The following is a 26,409-nucleotide window of genomic DNA, read 5'->3' as shown; positions in this document are numbered from 1 at the left end:
GAGAATTCCTAACATCCTTTAGGCAAATTCATCCTAAAACTCTTCATTTCATTTTTGTCTGAAACATTCTTCTGATTTATTAATGTGGATTTAAAAAGTATTGGCCAAGCATATCTTGGAAATTAGTGCATCAGATTAGATTCTTGACCATTTCTTAGGCCTTTATATCACAAAACTGCATAGGCTACACTTTTAAAAATTTGTCTTTCTAATGTAAATATAATTACTCAGATAGCAGTGTCATTAAAAAAAGCATCAACAATTTGATATTAAACTAGCTATAAGTCGTGTTCATTTATTCAGTTAATCTTACCCAGAGCATTAAGAATACCCATAGCTGCATTCTTATTCAATTGTCACTTTTGTACAAACAGGAATCAAAAGATCCTTTGAGAATGATGAACTGTACTCAGAACATAGTAGCACTTGCACTAAGGCACAGAAATGGCATTTATCTTGAAGCAAATGGATATTGCTTATAGAGGATCAACTACTGGGCAGACACTGTCTTCAAGTGGTGTCAGAGTTATGTATTTAATCTTTAGAGTGACACTGTGATGTAGGCTGGTTTCATTGAATAGCTAAGGCAACTGAGGCTCAGAAATATTAAACTGTTAGCAAAAGCTTACAAAGGAAGTAATAAGCAGACTGTTTTCAAGAGTTAGGTGATTCTGATTACAAAACTCTTGCTCTCAGATGGAAATAGAATAGATTTAATAGTCTTCTACAACAGGCACAAAAATCCTAAGCAGAAATCCATCCTTTAATTCTGTGCCCAACAAGTCATCTTCTAAACTTAAAAATGAAATGATCTGACACTGAGAAAAAATAAATGACACATACCATTTTCATAAACTTCTAACTAGACTTAAATATCTGTTAAATAGGGATATGTTATTGCAATAGTGCATTTCAAATCATCGTAATTGGGCTCATTTTAAAAAGAAGACTACTGTATTCAAGTTTTAAGCAGATTCTGTATGAAAACTTATGATTGCATCACACACACACACACACACACACACATGTACACCCTAAGTATCTACTGCAGTGATTTTGCATACAACAGATGATAATTAATGCTGAAAAAATGAATCAATTAATTAAGCTACAAGCACTCTGTCAAATTCTATGCTATAAGTCACGGGGCCTTTAAGAGAAGGCAATAGTATAATTATAAAAAGCCAGGTAGGTTTTCAACATTTTATAGGTGAATTCATTATCCCTTTTGATCCTTATGATAACCCACTAAAATTTATTATTTCTATTTGACAAGTGAGGCTCAAAGAGGTTAGGTAACTTGCCTAAAATAACAGCATTAGAGAGGTTTGGGAATGAGATTCAGATGTGGCTTCTGACATCTATGTATGAGTTTAGTCTGTAAGGAAAAGAAATAAGAGGGTTTAGTAGACCAACTAGCTACCATCTTACCCAAAACTGGTGTGAAAATCTATAAGGTTAAAAATGAAGCACAAAATCTGACAGCACATCTAAAGTGATTTTTTTTCCTGGTTTCTAATTCATCATGCTCAACTTTTTCCTTCAGATGCTTAAGGATTCTTTTATATTTGCTTCTGACAAAAGTTTAGGGATCTTTCTTTATATGTATAACCCGCCTATTCTATGTTTCTGCATCTATAAAATGAGGATGATAACTGCCCCATGATGTCATGAGTTAATAACGCAGAAACAGCAGTGAAATGTAGTAAACATTAAATACAATTCACAATTAGGTTATTTATATTAGATGCCAAATACAAATAGTAACATTCGCCGGTAGCTAGACTCAGAATTTGTATAAAATCATTGTTTGGGTCACTATTCCTAGGGCCACTGTGCACATCCTAACATCCTTAAAATTCATATTCTTTACATATGCATATACTCTTATTTATAATAACAGAGTTGAGTACTTTTTTGGGTCAATTAGGCAGGAGAAATTCTACATTGGTGGGATCCAGAGGTAGGTAATTTAAAACAAAAGAAATGGAAATATCTACTGAGGTATATATTTATATTAAAACATCAGAAGTTGGATTATTGTGCACTATATATAAATTTGATTGTATGCCAAGTTCTTTATTTATTTATGACAGTTTTAGCATCTCTATTTTTAAATAAAATTCTTCTAAAATTGAGCATGACTAAAAAAAGTCACAACGTGTTCATTATAAATCACAGCACGGAAAATTGTTAAATTTCTTACAGACATATTGATTCTAAATTTGATGCAATCTACAGTTAAGTGTGTCATATGTTTTTTAATAAGCATGTTTATAGTTTGTAGCTAATATTTAATAATAAAAATATGCCAAAATCAGATACACACAATCGATCCCCTACTTAATGATGGTAAAACTTGTGATTTTTTTTTAAATTTTATGATGTTGCAAACTTGTGATTTTTTTATTTTATGATGTTGCAAAAGCCATATGCAAAAAGTAGAAATTGTACTTCAAGTACAACTATTCTGTGTTTCACTTTCAGTACAACATTCAATAAATTCCATTAAACATTCAACAATTTGTTTTAAAATAGGCTTTGTGTTAAAGGATTTTGTCCAAATGTAGGTATGTAAATAATACTTAATGTAAGTACTCCAAACATGTTTAAGGTAGGTGAGGCTAAGCTATGATATTAGGATGTGAGGTGTATTAAGTGCATTTCTGACTTATGATATTTTCAATTTATGATGGTTTTATAAACATGTAATCCTGTCATAAGTCAAAGAGCATTTGCATATATTGAGTGTACTAAGGCCATGTATTATAATTGCTTATCCTATTAATACTGTGACCAGTGACACTGTCTTTCTAGTAAATGGATAAATATGAGTATAGATATGTATAGATAGTATAGTTTAGTACATAAATATAGGTATGAATATGATTAAATGGATAAATATGAATATTGCTTACTATTCACAAAGTGCCTACTATGGTTTGAGTGTACCCCCTTCCAAAATTCATGTTGAAACTTGATCCCCAATAAAACAGAATTAAAAGGTGTGGCTTTTCAGAGGTGATTAAGTCGTCATCACTGCACTAAACACTCACGAAAGAGATTAGCAATCTTATAAAAGAGCTCCAGGCTGCCGGCCGGGCGCGGTGGCTCAAGCCTGTAATCCCAGCACTTTGGGAGGCCGAGACGGGCGGATCACAAGGTCAGGAGATCGAGACCATCCTGGCTAACACGGCGAAACCCTGTCTCTACTAAAAACACAAAAAATTAGCCGGGCGAGGTGGCGGCGCCTGTAGTCCCAGCTACTCGGGAGGCTGAGGCAGGAGAATAGCGGGAACCCGGGAGGCGGAGCTTGCAGTGAGCTGAGATCTGGCCACTGCACTCCAGCCTGGGCGACAGAGCGAGACTCCGTCTCAAAAAAAAAAAAAAAAAAAAAAAAGAGCTCCAGGCTGAAAGGACCACTCTCTTGCCCTTTGGTTTCTCCCACCATGTGAGGACACAGTGTTCCTCCCCTCCTGAGAATATAACAGGGTGCCGTCTTAGAAGCAGACAGTTGCTTTCACCAGACACCAATCCTGCTAATACCTTGATCTGGGCTTCTTGGCAAGCAGAAGTGTGAGTTAAATTTCTGTTTCTTATTAATTATCTAGTCTCAGGTATTCTGTTATAGCAGCACAAACATACTAAGGTATTACCTAAGATAATATGAATTTAGATATAAATGACGGTTATATATTTTTATATATTTATCTCCCTCTTATTTTATATTATTTATATTTATATAAAACCATATATAGATATAAGTATTCAACTAGATGCAAATTTTAAAGACTGAGGTGAAGCCAAAGTATTTTTTATATGGCATTTATTTTAAATTGTTGGGGGGAGGAGCCATAAACAAATTCCAAAAATTATTCATAAAATTGAATATGGGAAAATCTATACCATTGATAATTACTACCAGTCTACTCCATCTCAGTTCATCCCAAATACAACATATAGCTTAGTTTGTTGTATTTTACCCTGAATGCAAAGTAGTAGCCAGAAAACATATTTTATACATTTTAAAAATAGATCCACCCATCCTTCTATGATGAGAGTGTACTATAGTTATAGTAATAAACTTCCTTAGCCAGAACTTTGCTGTAGTATACTATGAATGTTTGAATAAGATTTCTTATTTGTAGGCCTCAATTCCATCTCTTACTCTCTCTTCTTTAATAATTTCAACCAATATTTGATGATTTTTATTTTGATTTTCTATGTTAAACGTAGAATATTTATAATTATCTATTAATTAATTATGAAAAAAGTTATCCCAGATTTATATCCCACTATTTCCCAATCCACTCCTTTAACTTACAACATTGAATATTATGTCAAACTTGCTGTTAACTTCATTCTCAGGTTAGAACCTGAGTGCCTACCCCAGTGAAATAATCCATTCCCTATTTTCTTGACCATGTTGTATTTCCTTTACTTTGTGCCCTGTACTTGCTTTCTTAAGTTCAACGCCTTGTTTACCTCAATAACTGGCTTGGCATTTTTGTTTTTCAAGGTCACATTCATTGCTTGTATTAATTCTACCATGATGCCATAGTCCAGATACAGATGTGGAGTCTTAAATCTTGGAATGCTGTCAGTTCTCAGACTCTGCAAAGTTGGACTTCATACTCTTGTCAGGGCATTGGGCATCACCTCTTCTGAGTGTCTTTGACATTGACTGTCCCTTGAGGGGCCCTCCTTCTTGAACATCACAAATTTCTGTCTAGTTAGACTTCCTCATACCATTGGTGATTCGTCACATCCACATAAAACTATATAGCTATTGAAAGAGTTCAGGACATACCACCCCAAAATATGCCACTTGTAGGTCAAAATATGCCACTTGTAGGATCATATACATATATATACACATATTATATATCACATGATATATGTATATGATCATATACATATATATGATATAGTCACATATATATGTATGTGATCCTACAAGTGGCATATTAGATTTATATAATTTTATATTTTTATATAATGTTATATGTACATATCTATCTGCTCACAGTTTGCCACCCCTAAAAGCCTAAATCACTTTTCTTTTGTCTTGTCACTTATCTAAAAATATATCTTTCTTTGTTAAGAGGCTACATAAGCCCACGTTCTAACCACCCTTTGAGCTATTCCCATGTGAGTTCTTCAGTGTGAGTGGGTGCTGCATACAACTATAAACTTCGGTTATTTTTTCATGTTAGTCTTCTGTCAGAGGTCCCAGACAATGAATAAACCTAAGATAGGTAGAGGAGAGGTTTTTTGTTTTTGTTTTTTTCTCCCCTACACTTTTAAATATAAAATAAGAGACTGAAGAAAATTGTGTATAGAAATGTATTTATCCTTTACAAGTTGGTATTGCATAATATTATATCAATGCCTTGAAGATAAATCTTGCTCTTCAGGGTGAAGGGGAAAAAAGTCTCTCTTGATTTACCCTTACTTTTCCCAAATGAAAAGTTCAAAAATTGACTGATAAAAATAACATGACCATTAAGATAATGCTTTACTGCAACTGCCATTTTTCACGTAAAAAACAATTACTTAAAATAGAAATTCCATCTCTATCAACTTTAGGTGCTTAAATGTTGCTTATTTAATCCGTAAATGAGAAAAGGCAATTAGATGAAACATTCTATGTTAATAAAACAATGTAGGTTTTTAGGTCATCTCAATTATTTGTATTTAGATTTAATTTGTAGCTTTAGCGCATCTTAAAAGATTAATAGGCACATAAAATAAAGAAATATAGTGCCATTCTGTTATTCATACTCCATGTCCTTTTACCATTCCATAAATCAAGCACATATAAATGTAAGAAATGTTGTACTTATGACTTCATTACGTACTCTGAAGTATACAAATATTTCTGCCATATTTTATTATATTATGAACCCAAAATGTTTCTTCTGTGGTAACAAAAAGAATAAGGCTAGTAGTTATAATATTTATGTTAATAAATTTTCTGAAATGTTACACATTTTTTGACAAAATACTAAGAAGTTACGTACAATTCCTGGTAAATATATGTGTGTCTCTTTCTATCAAAAATGATCACAGAAAACAATACATTTTAACAAGAATTTTCAGGAAGACAGGAAAGAAGATCCAAAAATACGAAATTAAGAAGCAATCAACATCACATTTTGAACATAACTTTTGTACTAACAAAGATTGTGATGTGATCAGAAAAACAGTTACTATATTCCGATTTTATCAATTCCCTTAGTTCTTTGATGAAATAGAGTTATTGTCTTCATTACCAAATCCTGAGTGCCTGGTATCAAATCCTGTGTGCTGCATACAATACACACAGTATTAAAACTGATTTTTTAAACAGTAGTTAATTCATTAATTCATTATATTGCTACTCTTTATTCTTTTATTTTGGTGATTTAGTGCAATACAAGATGAAGCCAACTTTTTCAAAATGCTTCACCAATTTAAAAAATGTTGAGTTGGTTTGATCCAGTACTTGCCAAAACCTTATATTTATACTCATTTCAAATGAATTAAAGAAAAACAGCTACAATTAATTAAGACAAGCAAATAGCAGCAAAGGTGGGCTTGTAGTTCTAGCAGTAAATGAAAAAACCTGTCTGTTCTGTTCATACATTATTTCTCTATGGTTCTATTTCCATTGTTTTGTTTTGTTTTGTTTTGTTTTGTTTTGTTTTTTGAGACGGGGTCTTACGCTGGAGTTTAGCTGGGTGAACACTATTCACTGCAGCCTCGACTTCCCAGGTTCAAGTGATTCTCCCACCTCAGCCTCCCAAATAGTTGACTACAGGCCTGCCCCACCACACCCAGCTATAAAAGTAAATCTTTATACAGTAACAAATGATTACTTGTGCCACCTTACTGGATGAGCTAAATTCCTGCTGTAAGATGTATGTACAAGATGCTCATTTTTTATTTTAAGATATGCAAATAAAAAAGGAAATTGTAAAGTCTGGAGTCCGTGGTCTGTTGTTATAAAGAAATAACTGCTAGGAGGGCTTTAGAATTAAAATATGTAAAGACTCACCTCTCATAAACATTATCTCTTCCTTTGTAAAAATAACGGAAACTATTCTTCTAACTTACTATACTTTCACTATTTAATCAAAAGTATTTCTAATGGCCACGTGTAGTGGCTCATACCTGTAATCCCAGCACTTTGGGAAGCCGAGGTGGGCAAATCACTTGAGGTCAGGAGTTGGAGACCAGCCTGGCCAACATGGTGAAAACCCATCTTAACCAAAAATACAAAAATTAGCCAGGTGTGGTGGTGTGTGCCTGTGATCCCTGCTACTCGGAGGCTGAGGCACAAGAATCACTGCAATCGGGGGAGGCAGAGGTTGCAGTGAGCAGAGATCGTGTCACTGCACTCCAACCTGGATGGCAGAGTGAGACTCTGTCTCAAAAAAAAAAAAAAAAAAAATTCTAAGCTTTTGCCATTGAGACTAGCCTAACTGCATCTTCTAAATGATTAGATATCGTGATAATAAAGTACCAGAGGGTAAATAAAATGCTCTCCAACATATATTTGGGGAAATGAAAGGAACTAGTGATTAGAACATAGATGTAACATGATTAAAATCAATTAACAAATGCATTTATTCAATCAGGCAGTCACTCCCTCATTATGAGCTCCTGTTTTACACCAGACATTAAACTAGGTATAGGGACTTCAAAGATTACAATATCTAGTTCTTGCTCCAAAAGAGCTAACAGTCTATTGAAAAGGTGTTGTAAAAACAAACTAAAGCACTAGAGTTAACTTTTGACATGGAGTTACACATAAAGTGCATAAATAAAGGACCACACATATAAAATATCTGGAGGACTCAATACAAAAGGTAACAGAAGACCTGAAAATTAGAGTATGAGTAGGAATATGCCAATCATTCAAAAAAAGGAAGGTGGTTTAAACAATGAAAGTATCCTCTGCTAGAACAGGTGATACATGATGAGTAATGACACATCAAAGGTGAGATGAGAGGGTGGCTTGGTGGAACAAGGAGTAAGCAAATATGAGGCTGGAGGAGTTGGAAAGAGTCAGATCATAGAAGGCTTTTTAGGCTTGGCAAATGAGCTCAAATTACACCTAGTAAATGATGAGAAGCCATGAGCAAAGTTCTGAAAAAAATCATATTAGAAAGAAGGTGAATGTAAGAGAGAGATGTTAAGAGTAGGGCTTCAGTGAGGGGGCTATCATGAAAGCCAGGGGGGAAATATCATAACTAAGATAAAGCTCTGGGTTGAAAAGATGAATGTAGTTAAGAAAAAATATTGATACAGTAAAATTGACAGTGCTTAATGATTTTTGAGGTGAAAGGAAATGGAGATAGCAGTTGGTGTCCAGGGTTAAACTTCTAAAACAGTAATATCCCTATAGAAACCCAAATGATATAGTCAACAAATGTGGTTATTATTGATTTGTGTAATACATTTATATTATCAAGGAAATATGTGGTATTATCTATCAGCACAAGAAAAAAAGTATTAATAATTATTACAGGTACATTGGTATGAATATGCATATGTATATTGGAACCACTGGGAAGTATTTCTGGGATATAGCTAGACTGTTTAAAATGTACCCCTAGGTGTTTGTATCTGATTTGATTGTCTTGACCTGAAATTGCTGTAAACTCAATAAATCAATAGTAAGTATCACTATCATCAGTCTCTGATTGACAGTGGTTCAAAAGTGAATTCTCATCCTATAGTAGATGTGCTATATAAAGGCAGACGATGTCAAGTCAGAGGACTGGGGAAGATGTTATCTGATTTTGTAGTAAAGAACGGTAGTAACGCTCATTGAAAGGTATCTGCACACCTCCAGGAGCATGAAAAGATGGGAACACAATACAGAATGCATAGTATGGAAAGAGCTTTATAATAAGGGGTTTATGTCTGGGAAGTTCAGAGCACTAACTGGATGGTATTGTGTGGGAATGGAGAAAAGTGGGATATCATGTGTTCAAAGAAACCCTCATGTGTAAAGGAAGAGTGTTGTGCTTTATTTCTTCCTCCTTAACTAGATCAGGCTTGGAAGTACCATGTGAGTTGGTTTCTTGGTTGGGTTTATACCAAGTGAAACTAAAAATTTTACTGAGTTACTAACATTAATATCTTTAATATGATGACCCCAGACTGTAGAGAAAGAAACTACAATGGCAAGAGAAGTGGTTTTGTATTCAGTAGTAATTTAACTGATAAACAGTTATCTCAAAGGCCAATTAAAATCCTAACTCAACTAGAAAAACTCTTATGAATCCAATTTACTGTTTCCTTTTATAGCTCAAACATGAAGAAAGGATGTCAAAGTCTGAGCACTATGATCTTACACAATGGCAAATGATTATGATACTGATAATAACAGGTCTTGTTCCAAGTACTAGAGACTTTGCTGATAATCCCATTTCTTTATGGAACCATAGGGAAAAAAAAGAACAAGAGATACATAAACACTGAGATCTCATGAATTGACTGAAGGGAATGTTGCCAATGCCACAATGCCAGGCTATAATTCTTTTTTCTTTTTTTTCTAACTAGAATCCTCTTAATTTACTGACTATATTCATGGTGGAAACAGCCTATTAATTTCTTTTCCTAAACATTTAATGACTTGTGAAAATGCTTACAATTTTAAATGGAAAAGAAAAAGAATACTTACGTAAGACATGAATACGCCTACATTTTAATACAGAACTCAATTGGTTTTATTTTAATAATCGTGCTATTTTACAATTAAGAACATTATATAATGAAAATATTTTATGTATATATATTTTTTATCTTGGTATAATGTTATATGATGAAAAAATTTTTAAATATATTAAATTTTCAAAAGGGAAATTGTGAAAACAAAATAGTTTGCATCTATTTTGAAAGAAACCTTTAATGACAAACTTCGTATCTACTTTATATTTAAGAACTATACCAAAGGGAAGAGTATTGCATGGAAAATTCTTCTAAATAACTCAGAAACCATGGTTTATATACAATGCCCAGGATTTTTAATAGACACATTTTTTCATCAGTCCATTTTTATTTTAACATTTTTCCCCTTCCAAGGAATCATCTGCCACTTCAACAGGGAAAAACAGAAGAGGAATAGACTCATGCTTAGAAAGAGAGAACCCAAATCTGTAATTCTCCTAATATCCTGTCTCTCTTTCCATATCATAGAGGTTAATTCTCTCCAAGATCTTCTGCCTTGGAAATTAATACATCATTCCTTGTACTTATCTGTCTTTCAATAGTTTACATAAGTCACCACAAATTAGGGATTCATTTCAGGATCTCTTCATTTCAGGAGATGATGTGTAAAGTCACAGAGGGACTCACATAGCTATACAGAGAGTACCAAAGTAAAATTGAAATTTTTTTATGATTCTGATACATAAAGGGGCACACTAGTCCTTGAACTCATTTATCTGTGGAAGTCAATATATAAAAGTGTAAAATTGTCCTAATATCTACTGATTTACTTTTCCTAAAACCATTTAATAATGGTATTGAAAATAAATAAGATATTCATCCTGAAATCAAAGAAATGTAAAGAAAGCTATTATAGAAAAAGCATATAAAAATTTTCACATGATCATAACAACAATTTAAAGGATAGTATACATTATAATATTAAAAAATCACATTGTCTTAAGTTTCAAAAGTTTGATTCACCATTTTTAAACTGGTAATAAAATATAACATTTATAATTTTTTCTAGTTTGCTTTTTATTTTAAATCTGGCTCCACTTTGAAGGAAAGTATTTTCATTTTTAGTTATTTAGGTATTTTCCTCTCAATAAAAATTCTCAAATATATTATAAGTTAAAACTACTAGAACTGGTCAACTATCTCTATATGCAATAAAGCAAAATTTCCCTATATTGTTTCTTTTAAAAAAAATTCATATGGATATATTTTCAAATTCTAGTAGGTGATTTTTCTCACAAACAGAAAACAAATGTATTTTTTGTTCCATCAGAAAGTTGATGCCTTTAGGCTAACCATTTCTTCTTCACAGTCTCTATGAAGGCTCTCAATTTGTATTACAAAACCTTCTAAGGATAAAAAAATCAGAGTTTCCTTTTATCCCTACAATATCAAAAACATGCTTTGAAGCCCATTGAAGTAATTAGTGGAAAAATTATAATCATAATATAAAAAGCTTTTCTACATGTAAGGATAGAGGACGTTTTTGTTTATAAATTCTCCATTTAGACTAATACTCATTAAAAGCAGATGGTAATTACCTATGAAATGTAAATATCACCCCACTGCTAAGCTATTTCCTTAATTATTGTGATACTTTGGTCTGTAGAAAAATGATTTAATAAGAAAACATCAGGTATTTATGGTTTTTAAAAATAACATGATACATACCTACCTTGTCTGATAAAGCAGCCACTAGCCACATTTGGCTACTACAGAGCAAATATGACTGAAATGTGACTACTCTGAATTAATATGCATGATGTCAAATACATACCATCTTTCAAGGACTTAGTATAAAAAAGAATATCAAATGTCTCAGTCATAATTTTTATATTGATTACTTATTTAAAAATAATATTTTTACATAGTGGCTTAAATTAAACAAACTAATAACATTGATTTTTACCTGTCTTTTGGAGGACACGGTATAAGAAAACTTAAAATTATGTATGCCTTGCCATTAGATTTTTATTGTAAGCACTGGTATAAACAATAGCATAAACAGCTAAAGTTGTTTAGCATAAACAATGAAGTTATATAAGAATATACCCTTCTCTTATAGTTTATGCAATAGTGCATCTTCTAGAGGTTTAAACTGGGACTTGAAAATTACAAATGTGATTATTGATTAGTCTTCAGCCTTAAAGAGTGAGTAAGCTCATGGGAGAATTTTGTGTGTTCTGTGTGACATAAGTCATTTATATAACACCAGATATCAGAAATCATCATGTTGAAGAGTATTCATATATTGATAGGTGAGATCAGAAGGATAACTATCAGATTAATGTCTTCTTTTCAGTCTCTCATTTCTTCCATGTAGGGAACTAACTTTATAGAAATTCCTATGTTGTAGTACCCTGGTGATAATTGTAACGGCTTTTGAGACACTTGGATGGAAGCATAAGTTTTTCATACAAAATTGATTTTTAAAATTGTTAATAAAATTATTTGCATTGTAGCTCTGAGATTGTGCTTTTAATATCAAACAATTAAACTGAAGTTTGGACCCAGAAGTTAATATGTATGCAATACTATTTAGAAACACACAAACTGATCTTTAAGTGGGTATTCATACCGTCATAAATCCATCCAGCAAACCTGAATCGGGTTTCGGAGGTGCCTGCAATCGTTCCATTGACCACTTTTCAATGATGGAGGAAACTTGGGTATTTTCTGTATTTAATATTCTGAACCCTGTCATATTAACACCACTGTATCGGTAGGGCTCAACATCAAGAGCAAAGAGGTCCTGAAAGACAAATGTTATTGTGTTGTTATTATCAACAGAGTATCTTCACAGGCATGTATTATTGAAATAGTCACTTATTTTTGGTTCCCTTAGGTCACTTAACACCATCGTGTCAAGTGATGTTACACATCAGAAATCACCAAGATTCAAATAGACTGTCCTGATGCTTTGGCATTGCAGATATATATGCTCTGGATGTAAAAATCTATGTATATATTTTATTCTAAATCTACCAGTGAAACAATGGGCTCTTATTAACTTACATCTAAGATTTGCAATAGTTTTCTGTGTTTAGGATAGCTTGCCCTTACTTTATGTATTAATATTTTACTTTAATTTTTTCTATGCCCTGCTTCCTCGCCTGGTTATTTCTGTTTTTAAAATTTTGTTTTGCCAGTGTTTCTTTGTTTGATTGCTGTTTTTAGAAAGCAAGTCACAAAATACAGCTTCTAACTAATGAAAACTATATGAAAGGTGTGGAAAAAATGTTAAGAAGGCTAGCCTTTTTGGTCACAGAAACAATGCAGTTCCTTCATTTCATGTCTCACACCTAGGAACTTCACCATAAGTTCCCAATAAACACTTTATGTCTGTTGCCCTTTCTAGTCTGTATATAGGGAATGTTCTTGCTCTGCCCTTTAGTTTTCCCAGGAGATATGAGGCCAAAGCTATCATGGGAATGGATATCATCATGAAAACATGCAGCATGTGGAGTTTTGCCCTCTTTCTAGTTGGCATAGCTAACCCTCAGAACTTACAGACAATATTGAGAATCAAGGCAAGATTAATGCCATTGGTTCTGTGAACAGCTTGCCTCAGACTCATACAGCTACACAGGCTAGATAACAGGAATACAATTCAATGGAGAGCAGCTGGCATTGGCCTGAACTGTGGTCTGTGCTATGAAAAACATAGGAATCTTTAGGTTTTTATTTTTTAATGTTTACAATCTAGCCAAGGAGATAGGATATATTCAAGAGGTGAATAAATAAAGCACGGCAATATATGCTAAGTGGTAGAAGAGTAGAAATCATAAGTGTAAAAAAAGTCAGAAGCAACACAGGTCATTTTCAATTTTTATGGTCAAGAAAAACTTCACAGAGCAGATACAATCTTAGCTGTGATGAGGCTCAGAACATGCTACCCCCAAATATGGTACTTGGCTATAGGAAATTGAGAAGACACAGAAGCAGGAAGGTCACTCTGTGACTTTATCCCACCTTTCTCCCCTGAAGTGGACCATAAAAGAATTCTCTGACCTACCTCCACAGAAAGGAAGTCATAAGACTCTCATTCTGGAGGGATCCAACTCTATACCTGTAGGTCATGAAGAATCTGAACAAATTGGCCTTGCTAAGTTTTCTGGATTTATTGCCATTAGATCATAGCCTCCCTTTGTCCAATAATTTTCCTACATAGCTGACTACTCTTTATTAAACCAAAGCAAAAAAAAAAAAAAAGAAAGAAAGAAAGAAAGAAAGAAAAACAAAGAGCTAGATTTTCCAATTTCTTTGAGTCTTCATTTCTGATGGCTTTTGTGTCACATAAAATTTATATTAAATAAATGTTTATGTGTTTCTCTTGTTAACCTGTCTTTTGTTTAGAGATCTCAGCACTGAACCTCAGGATGTGTAAGGAAAAGAAATCTTTTCTACCCTACAGTTGCCATTAAAGAAAGACTGGGCTATTGATTGGCAAAAAGAGAATTCAAAGTATGAGTGGAGACACAAAAATTAGAAGACATAAAACCTATTCAGTTCAGCTCATCAGAACATCAGTTCAGCTATAAATGAGAATTCCTAAAGGAGAATAGTAGCAAAAGGAAATGGGAAAGTGTGATTAGGATCACAGTAGAAAAGGCTTTCAAATGTAGGCCTATGAGTTCTATGTATCCTAAACTAGTTGTTTCGTTTATTTTGCTTATTGAGAGGTACTTTTGATTTCCCCAAAATCTTATGCTTATGCTGAGGCTGAGTTGTAACAGCACTGAAATATCTATCATTTGCTCTCACTTCCTCTCCACCCCCAACACTAAGCTTCTTACAAGCTGCAAAAAGTTGTCTGCTAGGAAATAAGATAGAGACGTGCCAGAGCCAGCTTTGCTATTTAAAAGTAAAATACATCCTACTGCATGAATAATCTCCTTTGGAAGTAAGAGTTGTCATCACAGGAAGCTGTTGCAATCAATTAAATTTTAATAATCTGATCTGGCAGCTTCAAGACTCCTAGAAGCAAGGAGACTAACTGGAAGAATTTCAAGTTAATGGAGAAAACATTGGTTAGACTGGTTATTATGGGAATGGAGAAGATAGATGCTAGAGACAGTACAAAGGAAAAATCAGTAAAATATTGTTAGTGACACAAGAGTCAATAAAAGTGGAAATTTTTAAGATAATCAAAAGAGGGGTCAATTCAGAGGACACTGAAGTTTAAATATTTTGAAATTAATGGCACAACAATTAAAATTGTTTTACAGTATACAGTAATTCATGAATATTACATAGAACATTTAGACCTCATTCAAACAAAGATGATAACTGAGGCTCTAAATACAAACCAGTTCTGAAGAAAATAATTGAAGAGAAAATAAGATTGGATGAAGTACAAACTTGGAGATACTCTCATATTTAGGACATGCGGAAGAAAGAATTAGTAGAGACAGCTGTTTTACAGAGAAAGAAAGGTCAGGATAATGTATTGATAAAGAAATGGAGCTAACAGTAAGTTTGATATAGGTTAAAGTCAGATTTTCACACAAAATAAGGGGAAATTGTGTGGTGGGTATGTGAAAACAAAATATAAAGGTAACATTCAATTTGCTAATGGCAAATTAAAGCATACTGACTTTTAAGGAAGTCTAACGAAACATAGGCAAAAGCAGACTAGAAAAGTTAATCTACTGAAAGGACAGCTTCAGTACATCTGATTTTCAAAAAGTGAATAGAGCTGAGATAACATAAGAATTTGTGCTTTTCTTTTTTCGGTCTTTTTTTTTTTTTTTAGATGGAGTCTAGCTCTGTCGCCCAGGCTAGAGTGCAGTGGCACAACTTTGGCTCACTGCAACCTCCGCCTCCCAGGTCAATCAATTCTCCTGTCTTAGCTTCCTGAGTAGCTGTGACTACAGGCATCCATCACCAAGCCTGGCTAATTTTTGTATTTTTAGTAGAGATGGGGTTTCACCATATTGGTCAGGCTGGTCTCGAACTCCTGACTTCAGGGGAACCTACTGCCTCGTCCTACCAAAGTGCTGGGATTATAGGTGTGAGCCACTGCGCCCGGCTGAATTTGTGCTTTTCTAAAGCACTGATTTCTCAGGAAACTAATTTCAAGATCCATTATGTTCTGAAAGTTCTCTAAAGCAACATAAAAATAAGACATGCAATATTTTGAATTGATATCTGAAATGATATTATTTCAAAATCATCAACTTCTATTAAGAGCTATCCTCTCTGATAATAATTTTGGTGGGGTCTTATCAAATTAAAATATAACTACAAAGCACTAAGTCATAATACCTCTTACTAAAAAACCTATTTTTCATCTGAAAAAGTCGTAATAATAAAATTCAGAACATTTTGTTTTAATAAAGTACTTACCAGAGTGGTAAAGATGTAATGATAGTATTCTGTCATCATTCCCATAGCTAATGCCTAAGAAATTAAAAAAATATATATTATTGAAGGTATATATTATAGGAAAGACAATATGTCAATAATTCAAGTGAGAACAAAATATGGATGTGATAAAGAATCAATCCACAATATTCATGTTACATACAATTAGGTTAAACTAAATCTTTTCCCAGTAGTTAAAGATTAGTGGTTACTGAAGGAATTTCTGAAGCAATCCTCTAGATAGAAAAGCTATTAGTTGAATGTTTGCAATTGTAAAGCTATGGCTTAACACATTAAAGAAGGCATTAAATTTGACACAAAACCTGAAATTAGCACATCTTAATTTGTTACATTCGTAATGTCTTCACTACAAATACCCTAATGAGGAACTTATTTTATTTTAATGAACAATATTACTGAATTAGGAAAAAAGTGGCGCAAAACACAGTGCCAACAGCCATTTATTTTAGCTCTTTAGAGACATTTCCATAGCATTAATGAAGGAAACGTAAATTACCACTCTTATTTAAAAAGTACATATAATTAAAGAAATGTTTTTGTTGTTATTAATAAACTAGTCACAAATTACTGTGTTTTATTTCACTCTTCTACAGTCCTCATCAGTTTTAGACTGTCAATCTTAAAAACAAGGACTTTTGGGTTAGAACTTTCAGTTATAACAAGTGTCCATGTCATTTTCTCTCTGAAAATAAGAGAATGCTTTTGAAATAACTGCTTATCAATGAACAGCAGTTGCCAAGGATAATTAAAAAACAATGCATTTTTAGTTGAATGAAGAGTTCTTAGTAGGAAACAATTATTCTCAGGTACATCTAACAGCCTTCCACAAGCCACTAACTACAAAAACTCATTTACAAAGTAGCTGCCTCAGCTACATTCTGGGTATAGAAATTAATGGGCTAAAAAAAAAAAAAAAAAAAAAAAAAGAAGGAATAAGATCTAGTATTTGATAGCACAACAGGTTGACTATAGTCAATAATAATTTAACTGTATATTTTAAAATAGCTAAATGAGTATAAATGGATTGTTTGTAACATAAATGATAAATGCTGGCTGGGTGCAGTGTCTCACACCTGTAATCCCTGGACTTCGGGAAACCAAGGCAGGAGGACTGATTGAGCCCAAGATCAGCCTCAGTAACATAACAAGACTCCATCTCTACCAAAAAAAAAAGAGAGAGAGAGAGAAAAAACAGCCAGGCATGGTGGCACACGCCTTTAGTCCCAGCTACTCAAGAGGCTGAGGTTGGGAGGGTCACTTGAGCTCCCAAAGTCGAGGCTGCAGTGACAGAGCAACACTCCATTTCAAAACAAACAAAAACAAACAAACAAAAAACAGTGATAAATACTTGAGATGATGGATATCCCATTTACCCTGACGTAATTATTACACATTGTATATCTGTATCAAAATATCCCACATACCTCATAAATACGTACACCTACTATGTACCCACAACAATTAAAAATAAAAATAAGAAAAGCATTGTGCTCGTAAGTCAGCATTAACCAGTTAGGTAGGATAGAATCTGTAGTTCTGCAATATGACTTCTTTTAAGAACAAACAAATATTTGTGAAAAATGTGGAATGTATAAAGTATGTTTAAAAAGGGAGAAACATTGGTTAATGAAAGGTGGCATCAAAGAATTGAGCACAGGAAATATAGGTATCAAATTACTAAATAATATTTCTTGAATAAGTAATAATTATATAAACCAATATTTGGATTAAATGTTCATCTCAAGCAAAATAAGACAGAATTTTCCTTATTAAACACAAATCTACAATATCATATTTGTAGAAGGCATTCATTGCTCCTGATGCATATGTTCAGATGGCTCCCTATCTCCAATACCATTCAATGACAGCTCAATATTATGCTTGGCATTTTTTTTTTTAATCCATAGGTATAGAACTAGAGATAAAGGTAAATGAAAGAAATAATGATTCAGATGTACAACTAAAAATAATACTTATATAATGCTTAAAATGTGTCAGATACTATTCTGAGCACATTACATATTTAAGCCTCATAAAAACTCTAGAAGTCAGTCCTACTATTACGTTCATTTTACAGGTAAGGAAACTGGGACATGAAAAGAATGAATAAACTGTCCAACAAAGCGAGACGGTGAGTAAACTTGGCCTCCCAGTCTCTAATGTGGAGTTTGGAATCTATGGCATTTTCTAAAGTGGTATATTTCATATTCCCATAGATGTAGAACACTCCATGCATTCTAAAATTTTTGCCTATCCCTTCCTTGAAAATTTGAAAACATGGACGTCTCAGCCAAGGGTCTCAAATTCTGCTTTGGTATAGGGGAAGGAGTTGAGGAGATGGTGGGGAAGAAGATGATTTGTTCTGACATATATATTTCCAATGGCTACAGGTTTTTTCTTCATCACCTTGAGAAGAAATCTATAAAGGTAATTGAAGTCTGTTTCTGGCTTTCATTGACCTTCTCTCAGCTTTTGATTTTGAAAACAAAGATCAGTTATGTGCTGTGATATATGATGTAGAAAACGCTGGAAGGCCAGGCACGGTGGCTCATGCCTGTAAGCCCAGCACTTTGGGAGGCCAACGCAGGTGGATCACGAGGTCAAGAGTTCAAGACCAGTCTGGCCAAGAAGGTGAAAGCCCGTCTCTACTAAAATTACAAAAAATCAGCCGGGCATGGAGGCAGCTTCCTGTAATCCCAGCTACTCAGGAGGTTGAGGCAGAGAATTGCTTGAACCCAGAAGGTGGAGATTGCAGTGAGCCAAGATCTCACCATTGCACTCTAGCCTGGGTGACAGAGTCAGACTCCGTCAAAAAAAAAAAAAACAAAAACAAAAGTTGGAGGTAGAAATAATAGTTTCTTTTGATTAAGTGCCTACATTGTAACCTTACTAAAAAAAAAAAAAAAAAAAAAAAAAATGAACAACAGGAATACTCTCTTAAAAGATTAGTTAATAATTTCCAGTAGGAATTTTTTTAATAACTTGCTCTGGACCTGCTTTTAATTATAGCATGTCGGCCGGGCGCGGTGGCTCAAGCCTGTAATCCCAGCACTTTGGGAGGCCGAGGCGGGTGGATCACGAGGTCAGGAGATCGAGACCATCCTGGCTAACATGGTGAAACCCCGTCTCTACTAAAAATACAAAAAACTAGCCGGGCGTGGTGGCGGGCGCCTGTAGTCCCAGCTACTCGGAGGCTGAGGCGGGAGAATGGCGTGAACCCGGGAGGTGGAGCTTGCAGTGAGCCGAGATCGCGCCACTGCACTCCAGCCTGGGTGACAGAGCGAGACTCCGTCTCAAAAAAAAAAAAAAAAAAAAAATTATAGCATGTCTTACTGCTACTTTTAAATGAATTGTATGCACACTTCAAACACATTAGAGAGAATAAAATCAGCATCTTTTTATGCACAAATAATATAACAATTGCCTCAACATAAAAGTGGTTGTGATATCATCTCTTTTAAAAGAAATACTACAGATTAAATTAAAATCAAAATATTATTAGAAATCTCAGCATTAAGCTGGTGTAGTGTTAACAACGCTACATGACAAATTAACACATGCAGTTATTTAGGCACATAATTTGCAACCAGTTTATTTTTCAAGTAAGATGCAGAAATTATATTGCTCAAGGTCAACAATAGGAGGGGGGCCTATACGCATTTCTTCAATTTTTATTTTATTTTACTTCTTGCTGCTATAGGATTTTATTAGCATTTTCTTTTACATTTTTTCCAGGCTAAAAGTTTTTATTTCAGGCCGGGCGCGGTGGCTCAAGCCTGTAATCCCAGCACTTTGGGAGGCCGAGACGGGCGGATCACGAGGTCAGGAGATCGAGACCATCCTGGCTAACACGGTGAAACCCCGTCTCTACTAAAATATACAAAAAAACTAGCCGGGCAAGGTGGCGGGCGCCTGTAGTCCCAGCTACTCGGGAGGCTGAGGCAGGAGAATGGCGTGAACCCGGGAGGCGGAGCTTGCAGTGAGCTGAGATCCGGCCACTGCACTCCAGCCTGGGCGGCAGAGCGAGACTCCGTCTCAAAAAAAAAAAAAAAAAAAAAAAAAAAAGTTTTTATTTCACACTCTCTGATCTAAACTTTGAAGTTCCTGATTACTATTTTTTCCCTGTGATAGAATGTCCTTGTGAGGTTTTACTTCAGAGCATCTTGGCTCTGCCCTAGGGTATTTTCTTTGATAAATCTGGATGGAGGTAGAATCATCTGCTATGGAGGTATGCATGCCAATTAGTGTACTCAACTTGCGTCAAAGGAAATCTGGTCAACCCCAAGCTCCACTCATTTTTTTTTTTTTTTTTTTTTTTTTTTTTGAGACGGAGTCTCGCACTATGTCACCCAGGCTGGAGTGCAGTGGCGCAATCTCGGCTCACTGCAAGCTCCGCCTCAGCCTCCGAGTAGCTGGGACTACAGGCGCCCGCCACCACGCCTGGCTAGTTTTTTTTGTATTTTTAGTAGAGACGGGGTTTCACCATGTTAGCCAGGATGGTCTCGATTTCCTGACCTCGTGATCCACCCGCCTCGGCCTCCCAAAGTGCTGGGATTACAGGCTTGAGCCACCGCGCCCGGCCTCATTTTTAAAGCTTTCTAGCAGGAAAACTTCAAATTCTCTGTTGTTCAATAATTATTAAAAGCTGAATCAGTTTAAATTAAAAAGTTAAATAAATTACACAAACAAACACACAAGAATAAACTGATTATGACCATTTCTTTTCCTGGATAGTCCTAATATTCATTTTTGGATGAAGCCAGACTAGCTGAAAGCTCATCTTTTTTTTTCTCTTCAACTCCTATACCATGTCTTAGGAGTTCCAACATCAGTGAATATTCAGGAATCTCAGAAAAATTTCCCAAGTCACAAAATAGGACCCTATTAAATGCACTACTGAATTTCCTAGAAGCTATTTGTTTTCTTCTTGGTTACTAGAATAACTGGAAAATTCAAATGTGAGACAAAGTTAAAAATAATACCACCATAGTTGTGGTCTTCCAGTGCAGGACCTCAGAGGATGCATTCTCTATAATAAAGTCACTCTGGCTTCATCTTAATTTTCATATTCTCATTTTACCTATATTCTAATATTTCATCTACTGACGTTGTTAAAATTACATTTTTCTGTTATATGTATTTAAATATTCTATTATTTCTATTTTCATTTTGTAAGCAAAGCATGTTTGCAAAGAAAACATAAGAGAACAAGTTTAAAATAATAAATATATCTAATAGAAGGCAGGAAGCAAATTTGATTTTTAAAGCTGACAGGCTTCTCACCTTCCAGATAGCAAAATAGTCAGAGTTAGTTCTTTAGAGATAAGACAACAGATCATTTATATACTTACCAGAAGTCTGAAGAAAGCATAACAAAGCTCTGTCACTGAAATAGCTCAGTGCCACTCACTCCAGGAGTAAAGGAAAGGTCTCCTTTCCAAGCCTGTGTATTCTAACCATAATCAAGAATTGTTTGGGAATTATGTGAAACTAAATCTTGACTCTAGAGTTCAGTGGTTTAGTGCATTGTTTTATTCATTGCCAAAAACAAACAAACAAAAAAAAACCCAAAACCCTCACATTTTATTATCCAAAGATAAAACTATAGCAATTTTTCAAATCTAATTAAATATTTTACTGTGAAAATCAGCATTTATATTGGAATATGGGATAAACATCTGCTTAATAAATTAACCATATTATAACAGGCATTTACTATTGGCAGTTATATTGAATGGGATATAATTTGACATCTGAATCTGCGTAGCTCTCCAGTAGAAATATTTTATCCTATACATGAGAGATTTCTAAACAGCTGACTAGTTCCAAGCTACCAAGGTGTCAGCTCAGTGTGCATAAAAGAGTTTAAGAAACAAAATCCAAAAATTTGTGTTCAAATCCAAGCTCTACTACATAGTAAGTGTATGGTCTTGTTCTGGCCATTTAACTCCCAACTTCAGTTCCTTCATCTGTAAGATATGGACTGATAATGATTTCTGTTTTCCAGTTTGCTGTTAGGTCTGAATAATGCTGACATAATACTAAAAGATTTCACAGCTACAAATTGTTTTGTCTGATTGATTTAGAAGATTTTGTTTGGTTGGTTGGTTGGTTGGTTTTTGTCAGGCAATGCTTTATTCTGGAATGAATACATGTTAACATCATTAGGTTGGATATCAATCCCTCTGCTATATTCTTGTTACTTGACATTGGTCAAGTTACTTACTCATTTTGGGATTCAGTTTGTCTGTAAATTAGAGACAGTCCCAACTTTTTTTTTTTTTTTTTTTTGTAGTGATAATGAAATAAGATCAAATATGTAAAGTCTCTTATAGTAGATACCAGGTACATGGTAAATCTATTACATCTTTTTCCTACTGGTTGATTGTAATGAGAGAGCTGCTCAATGGTTGACTCTTAGTTCCTTCCCTCATTTCGAAACAGAAAGAAATAACTATCTCGTTAATCAACTATCTCATTAACCAACAGCATTGCAGTCATTTGAAAATAACTTCCAAACTTCAAACAACCTGTTTTGAAGATCATCACTGTTTACATTACTTTTCTTTTAAGACAATTAATTAAAAGCAATTGTCAGACTTTCTATCACAAAATTACATCAAGGTTGTTATATAATTGATTGTATAACAATAACATTTTGATTTCAAAGAAGATCATATTGTAAGTACAAGTTTATGAAGAAAGCAAGAATTGAAATAATTTAAAGGTTACCTGTTTTAAAATGCCTGCTGCCATTTCATGGCTACAATCAAAGATTACGTGAAACTCCTTGCCTCTTTTCATTTCTTTTAGTAAGGGTTTTGCATCCTTTGTATCAGCAGGTAGCTGACGAATTTTGAGTCGAAGATTGTACCTTGATGGAGCTTTGATGAGCTCTTGCAAACGAATGAGACCTTCAATTAAAATGGAAAAAAAAAAAAAAAAAAAAAAATATTAGGGATAAAAAATAGAGTAGGACAAATAATCAGAAAATACTCATTAGAATGCATGATTTTCTTCTTATTTGTTTAATTTTAATTTTTGTGGTTACATAGTAGGTTTGTATATTATAAATGACATGAGATAGTTTGATACGGCCAAGAATGCATAATTTTCTTGACCATGTATAAGTGTATTCAATGATGCAACTGTTGAAATTCCTCTTTCAAAGGAACCCCATATCCTCTGTTATTTTTGTTAAACATTTCTCAAATTCTTTAAGGCATTTTTCAAGTTATGAAAGAAACACATGACTAAAAGTTAATATAAATAACTTAAATGTATAAAAGTACATAGGGTGAAATAGTGTCCCTTTATATCCCAGTTTTACTCCCTTGCAGATTGTCACTATTAATGTCTTGAAATACTGTTTTTCCATAACACTTTCTGTGCATTTACACATGTACACATATAGCTTTGTTTGTATTGTATTTTACATTAATAATTGTTTTGTGATAATGCCTTAGAGGGCCTTGTAAGTCAGTGATTATTATTCTAGTTTGCCTTTAATGAACACTGTGTTTTATCATGCACCTAATTTATGTAACTATTCTCTATTACTAGAAACTTTGGTCACTTCATTTTAATCGTCAGTAACAAGTAATGCTCTGGTGAATAATCTGAAAATACAAGTTGTTTATATGTAACAATGAAATAACTTTCCTTAATAAAATAGATTTTAAATAGCCTAAACCACAATTATTTTAAAATATAAAGCTAACAATTTTTGTATTGTTTTCTAGTTAATAGCATTAAATTAAAAAGTAAATATGCCGGGCGCGGTGGCTCATGCCTGTAATCCCAGCTCTCAGGGAGGCAGAGGCGGGAGGATAGCTTGAGCCCAGGAGTTCGAGACCTGCCTGGGTAATATAGCGAGACCCCGTTCTCCACAAAAAGGAAAAAAAAAAAAAAGTAAATATACCTGCGTACATTTATAAAGTAAGCATTCTCCTAGAGAAGTACCTGATAATTAAGTTAAAAATATATCACATTAATGGATAAATTTCTAATAAGTGATATAACTGTCATGCATTTTAAAATAAGAGACAAATTATTGAATGTATTCCTTTACACAATCTTCAAGTAATGAAACACATTAAAGAACTGACACAAAAGATCCACTATATAAAAGAGTGTGAAAAGAAAAAAAGATCATCCAATTCAACTGCAGCTTGGATCAAATGAAGCAATTTTCTTTTCTCCTTCTACTCTCTTCTTATCTCTTAAAAATCTCATCTCTATGTTATTATCTCTCTATTTCTATTTTCTCTGAAAAACTACCTTCATCAATACAGTATGACAAACAACAATAAAGCAAAATATTTATAAAAAATCAGAAACTGTCTCTTTCTCCTTTCTTTTTCTTGAGTGTGTGTATGTGTGTGCACGGGCGCACATGTTGTCTGTATGCATGTATACATACCTGCTACTTAACTTTTTTGAAAACAAGAATAAATATAAATAAAAATAAGCAGGAGGGTAGAGGAAAGAGAGGGATGGAGAGGGGATGGTCAGTGGGTACAAAGTTACAATTAGAAAGGAAGAATAAATGGTGGTGTCCTATTGCTTAGAAGGATTACTACAATTAACAATAAGGTTTTATTTACCTCAAAATAGCTAGAAGAGAAGATTTTGTTCTCATCACAAATAAATGATAAATGTTCAACATAATGGATATGCTAATTACTCTAATTTCATCAGTACATATATACATGTTTCAAAAATTACATTATACTCCATAAATATGCAAAATTATTGCATATCAATTAACAATAAAAATGTGAATTCACAAATATACTTGGTATATTTTGTTTTAAAAACACATGGCCCCATAAACTTGCTTCACTGTAAGTTATTTTAGAATTTTACCATGTCAAATTCTACACGTAACAGCTTCTACACATAACAGCTGCAAAAATTGCATGGTAAAATAGTATTATCACATTTTGTTTTGCAAATTTAAATATTTGCTAATGTTATTTAAAGAAATACTACATAAAAAATTGATATTAAATGTATCCATTAAACATACTACAATAAGTTCTAGAGAATTAAGATGTGTTTAATGAGTACACGTGTTAACATTGAACTGTACAGAAACAAAAATAGATACTTGAACTTGTAACATCTGCTAGAGTTTAATGTTCGGCTATGACATCCTTCCAAACATATATGTACAGAAAACTATACATTTCTTTGCACAAGGGAGTGCTCTGCTACTAAATTAGAGTACATTTTACAAGGTAACTCTTTAACTACTGTTTGTAAATAAACCAGTGTATTCTTGCAGTAAGGCAGTAGTTCCTAAACTTTGGAAGGCATGTCAGTAATCTGTGGAGCTGCTTACAATCTCAACAATCAATTCAGAATCTTCAGTGGATAGAACTCATGCATGCATATTTTAACCAATCTTCCCAGATGATGTTCTTGGTCCCAAAAGAATGAGGCCAATTTTCAAATATAGGCCTGGTTTCACCTGGTTTTAGGTAAATGTCATGCGAAAGCCAGTCTTTGAACCACTTTGGCACAGCAGTCATACAGGATAGTAACTATATTATACTAACAGGACAATAAAATAATTAATTCAAAGTATGATTCTCAACTTCATAAAGGTGAGTCAGAAAACCATAAATACAACTAAGTGCAGGAAAGAGAGGAAAAAAAACAATATTCATTTAATCCTGCATCTAACGAATGTGTATGACTTATAATCTTCTTACTATAGGTCCAACATTGTTCTCAATATTGGGTAGAATAATTTCGAGAAGTGTCTTTCATGTTCTTTGCCCATTTTTTAATGGGGTTGTTTATTTTTCCACTGTAGAAAGATAAAATCAGATGAAGTTTCTGTGCACACAATACTAAAAGTATATGGGGAAAATGATATTAAGCAAGTAATTACAAATGAAGAGTGGCAAATAATATTTTGGTTGGAAAGGACACATCATCGAGGAATCATATAGCAGGATAATCTAACTCAGAGTGGGAGGACTCAGGGGAAATTATTCCAAAGGAGGTGACACCTAAGTTAATATTTGAATAAAAAGAGAAAGAGTAGAAGGAATGCATAGAAGAATAAACAGTTTTGATATACTGTCATGGAAGTGAGGAAGCAGGGCAGAGAATCTTATGAAGCAAAGAAGAATCAACGACAAGCCCAGCTGTAGATGCGAGCATGGGGCTGCTTCAGAAGTTTTTGTAAAATACTTGAAAGAATTGGGGCTTTAACCTAAGAGCTGTGAAAAGTTCCCACTTGGAATCTGTAATTCAAAAGAACTGCTCAGATATGGAGGACTGATGAGA

At 33.9% G+C, this 26,409-nt stretch overlaps 1 protein-coding gene across 8 annotated transcripts in view; it reads right to left on the bottom strand.

The window, feature by feature from the left end:
• The window catches only part of GRIK2 (glutamate ionotropic receptor kainate type subunit 2), a 684,613-nt gene that overhangs the window by 373,811 nt on the left and 284,393 nt on the right, over positions 1-26,409 (bottom strand). For all 8 annotated transcript variants that reach the window (XR_002521364.2, XM_021936816.2, XM_031667694.1 and 5 more), the window contains 3 exons: positions 22,840-23,021; positions 16,069-16,122; positions 12,299-12,472 (listed from right to left, as the gene is read on the bottom strand). Coding sequence is in view for 7 of the 8 variants with exons in the window: in XM_021936816.2 (XP_021792508.1) it covers positions 12,299-12,472; positions 16,069-16,122; positions 22,840-23,021 (410 nt within the window). In the remaining variant the exon portion in view is untranslated. The remainder of the gene's footprint in view (positions 1-12,298; positions 12,473-16,068; positions 16,123-22,839; positions 23,022-26,409) is intronic.

The sequence above is a fragment of the Papio anubis genome, chromosome 6, assembly GCF_008728515.1.
Source record: "Papio anubis isolate 15944 chromosome 6, Panubis1.0, whole genome shotgun sequence".
Classification (NCBI taxonomy): Eukaryota; Metazoa; Chordata; class Mammalia; order Primates; family Cercopithecidae; genus Papio; species Papio anubis.
Note: the sequence above shows the minus strand (reverse complement) of the source record. Positions and strands in the feature narration are given on the sequence as shown.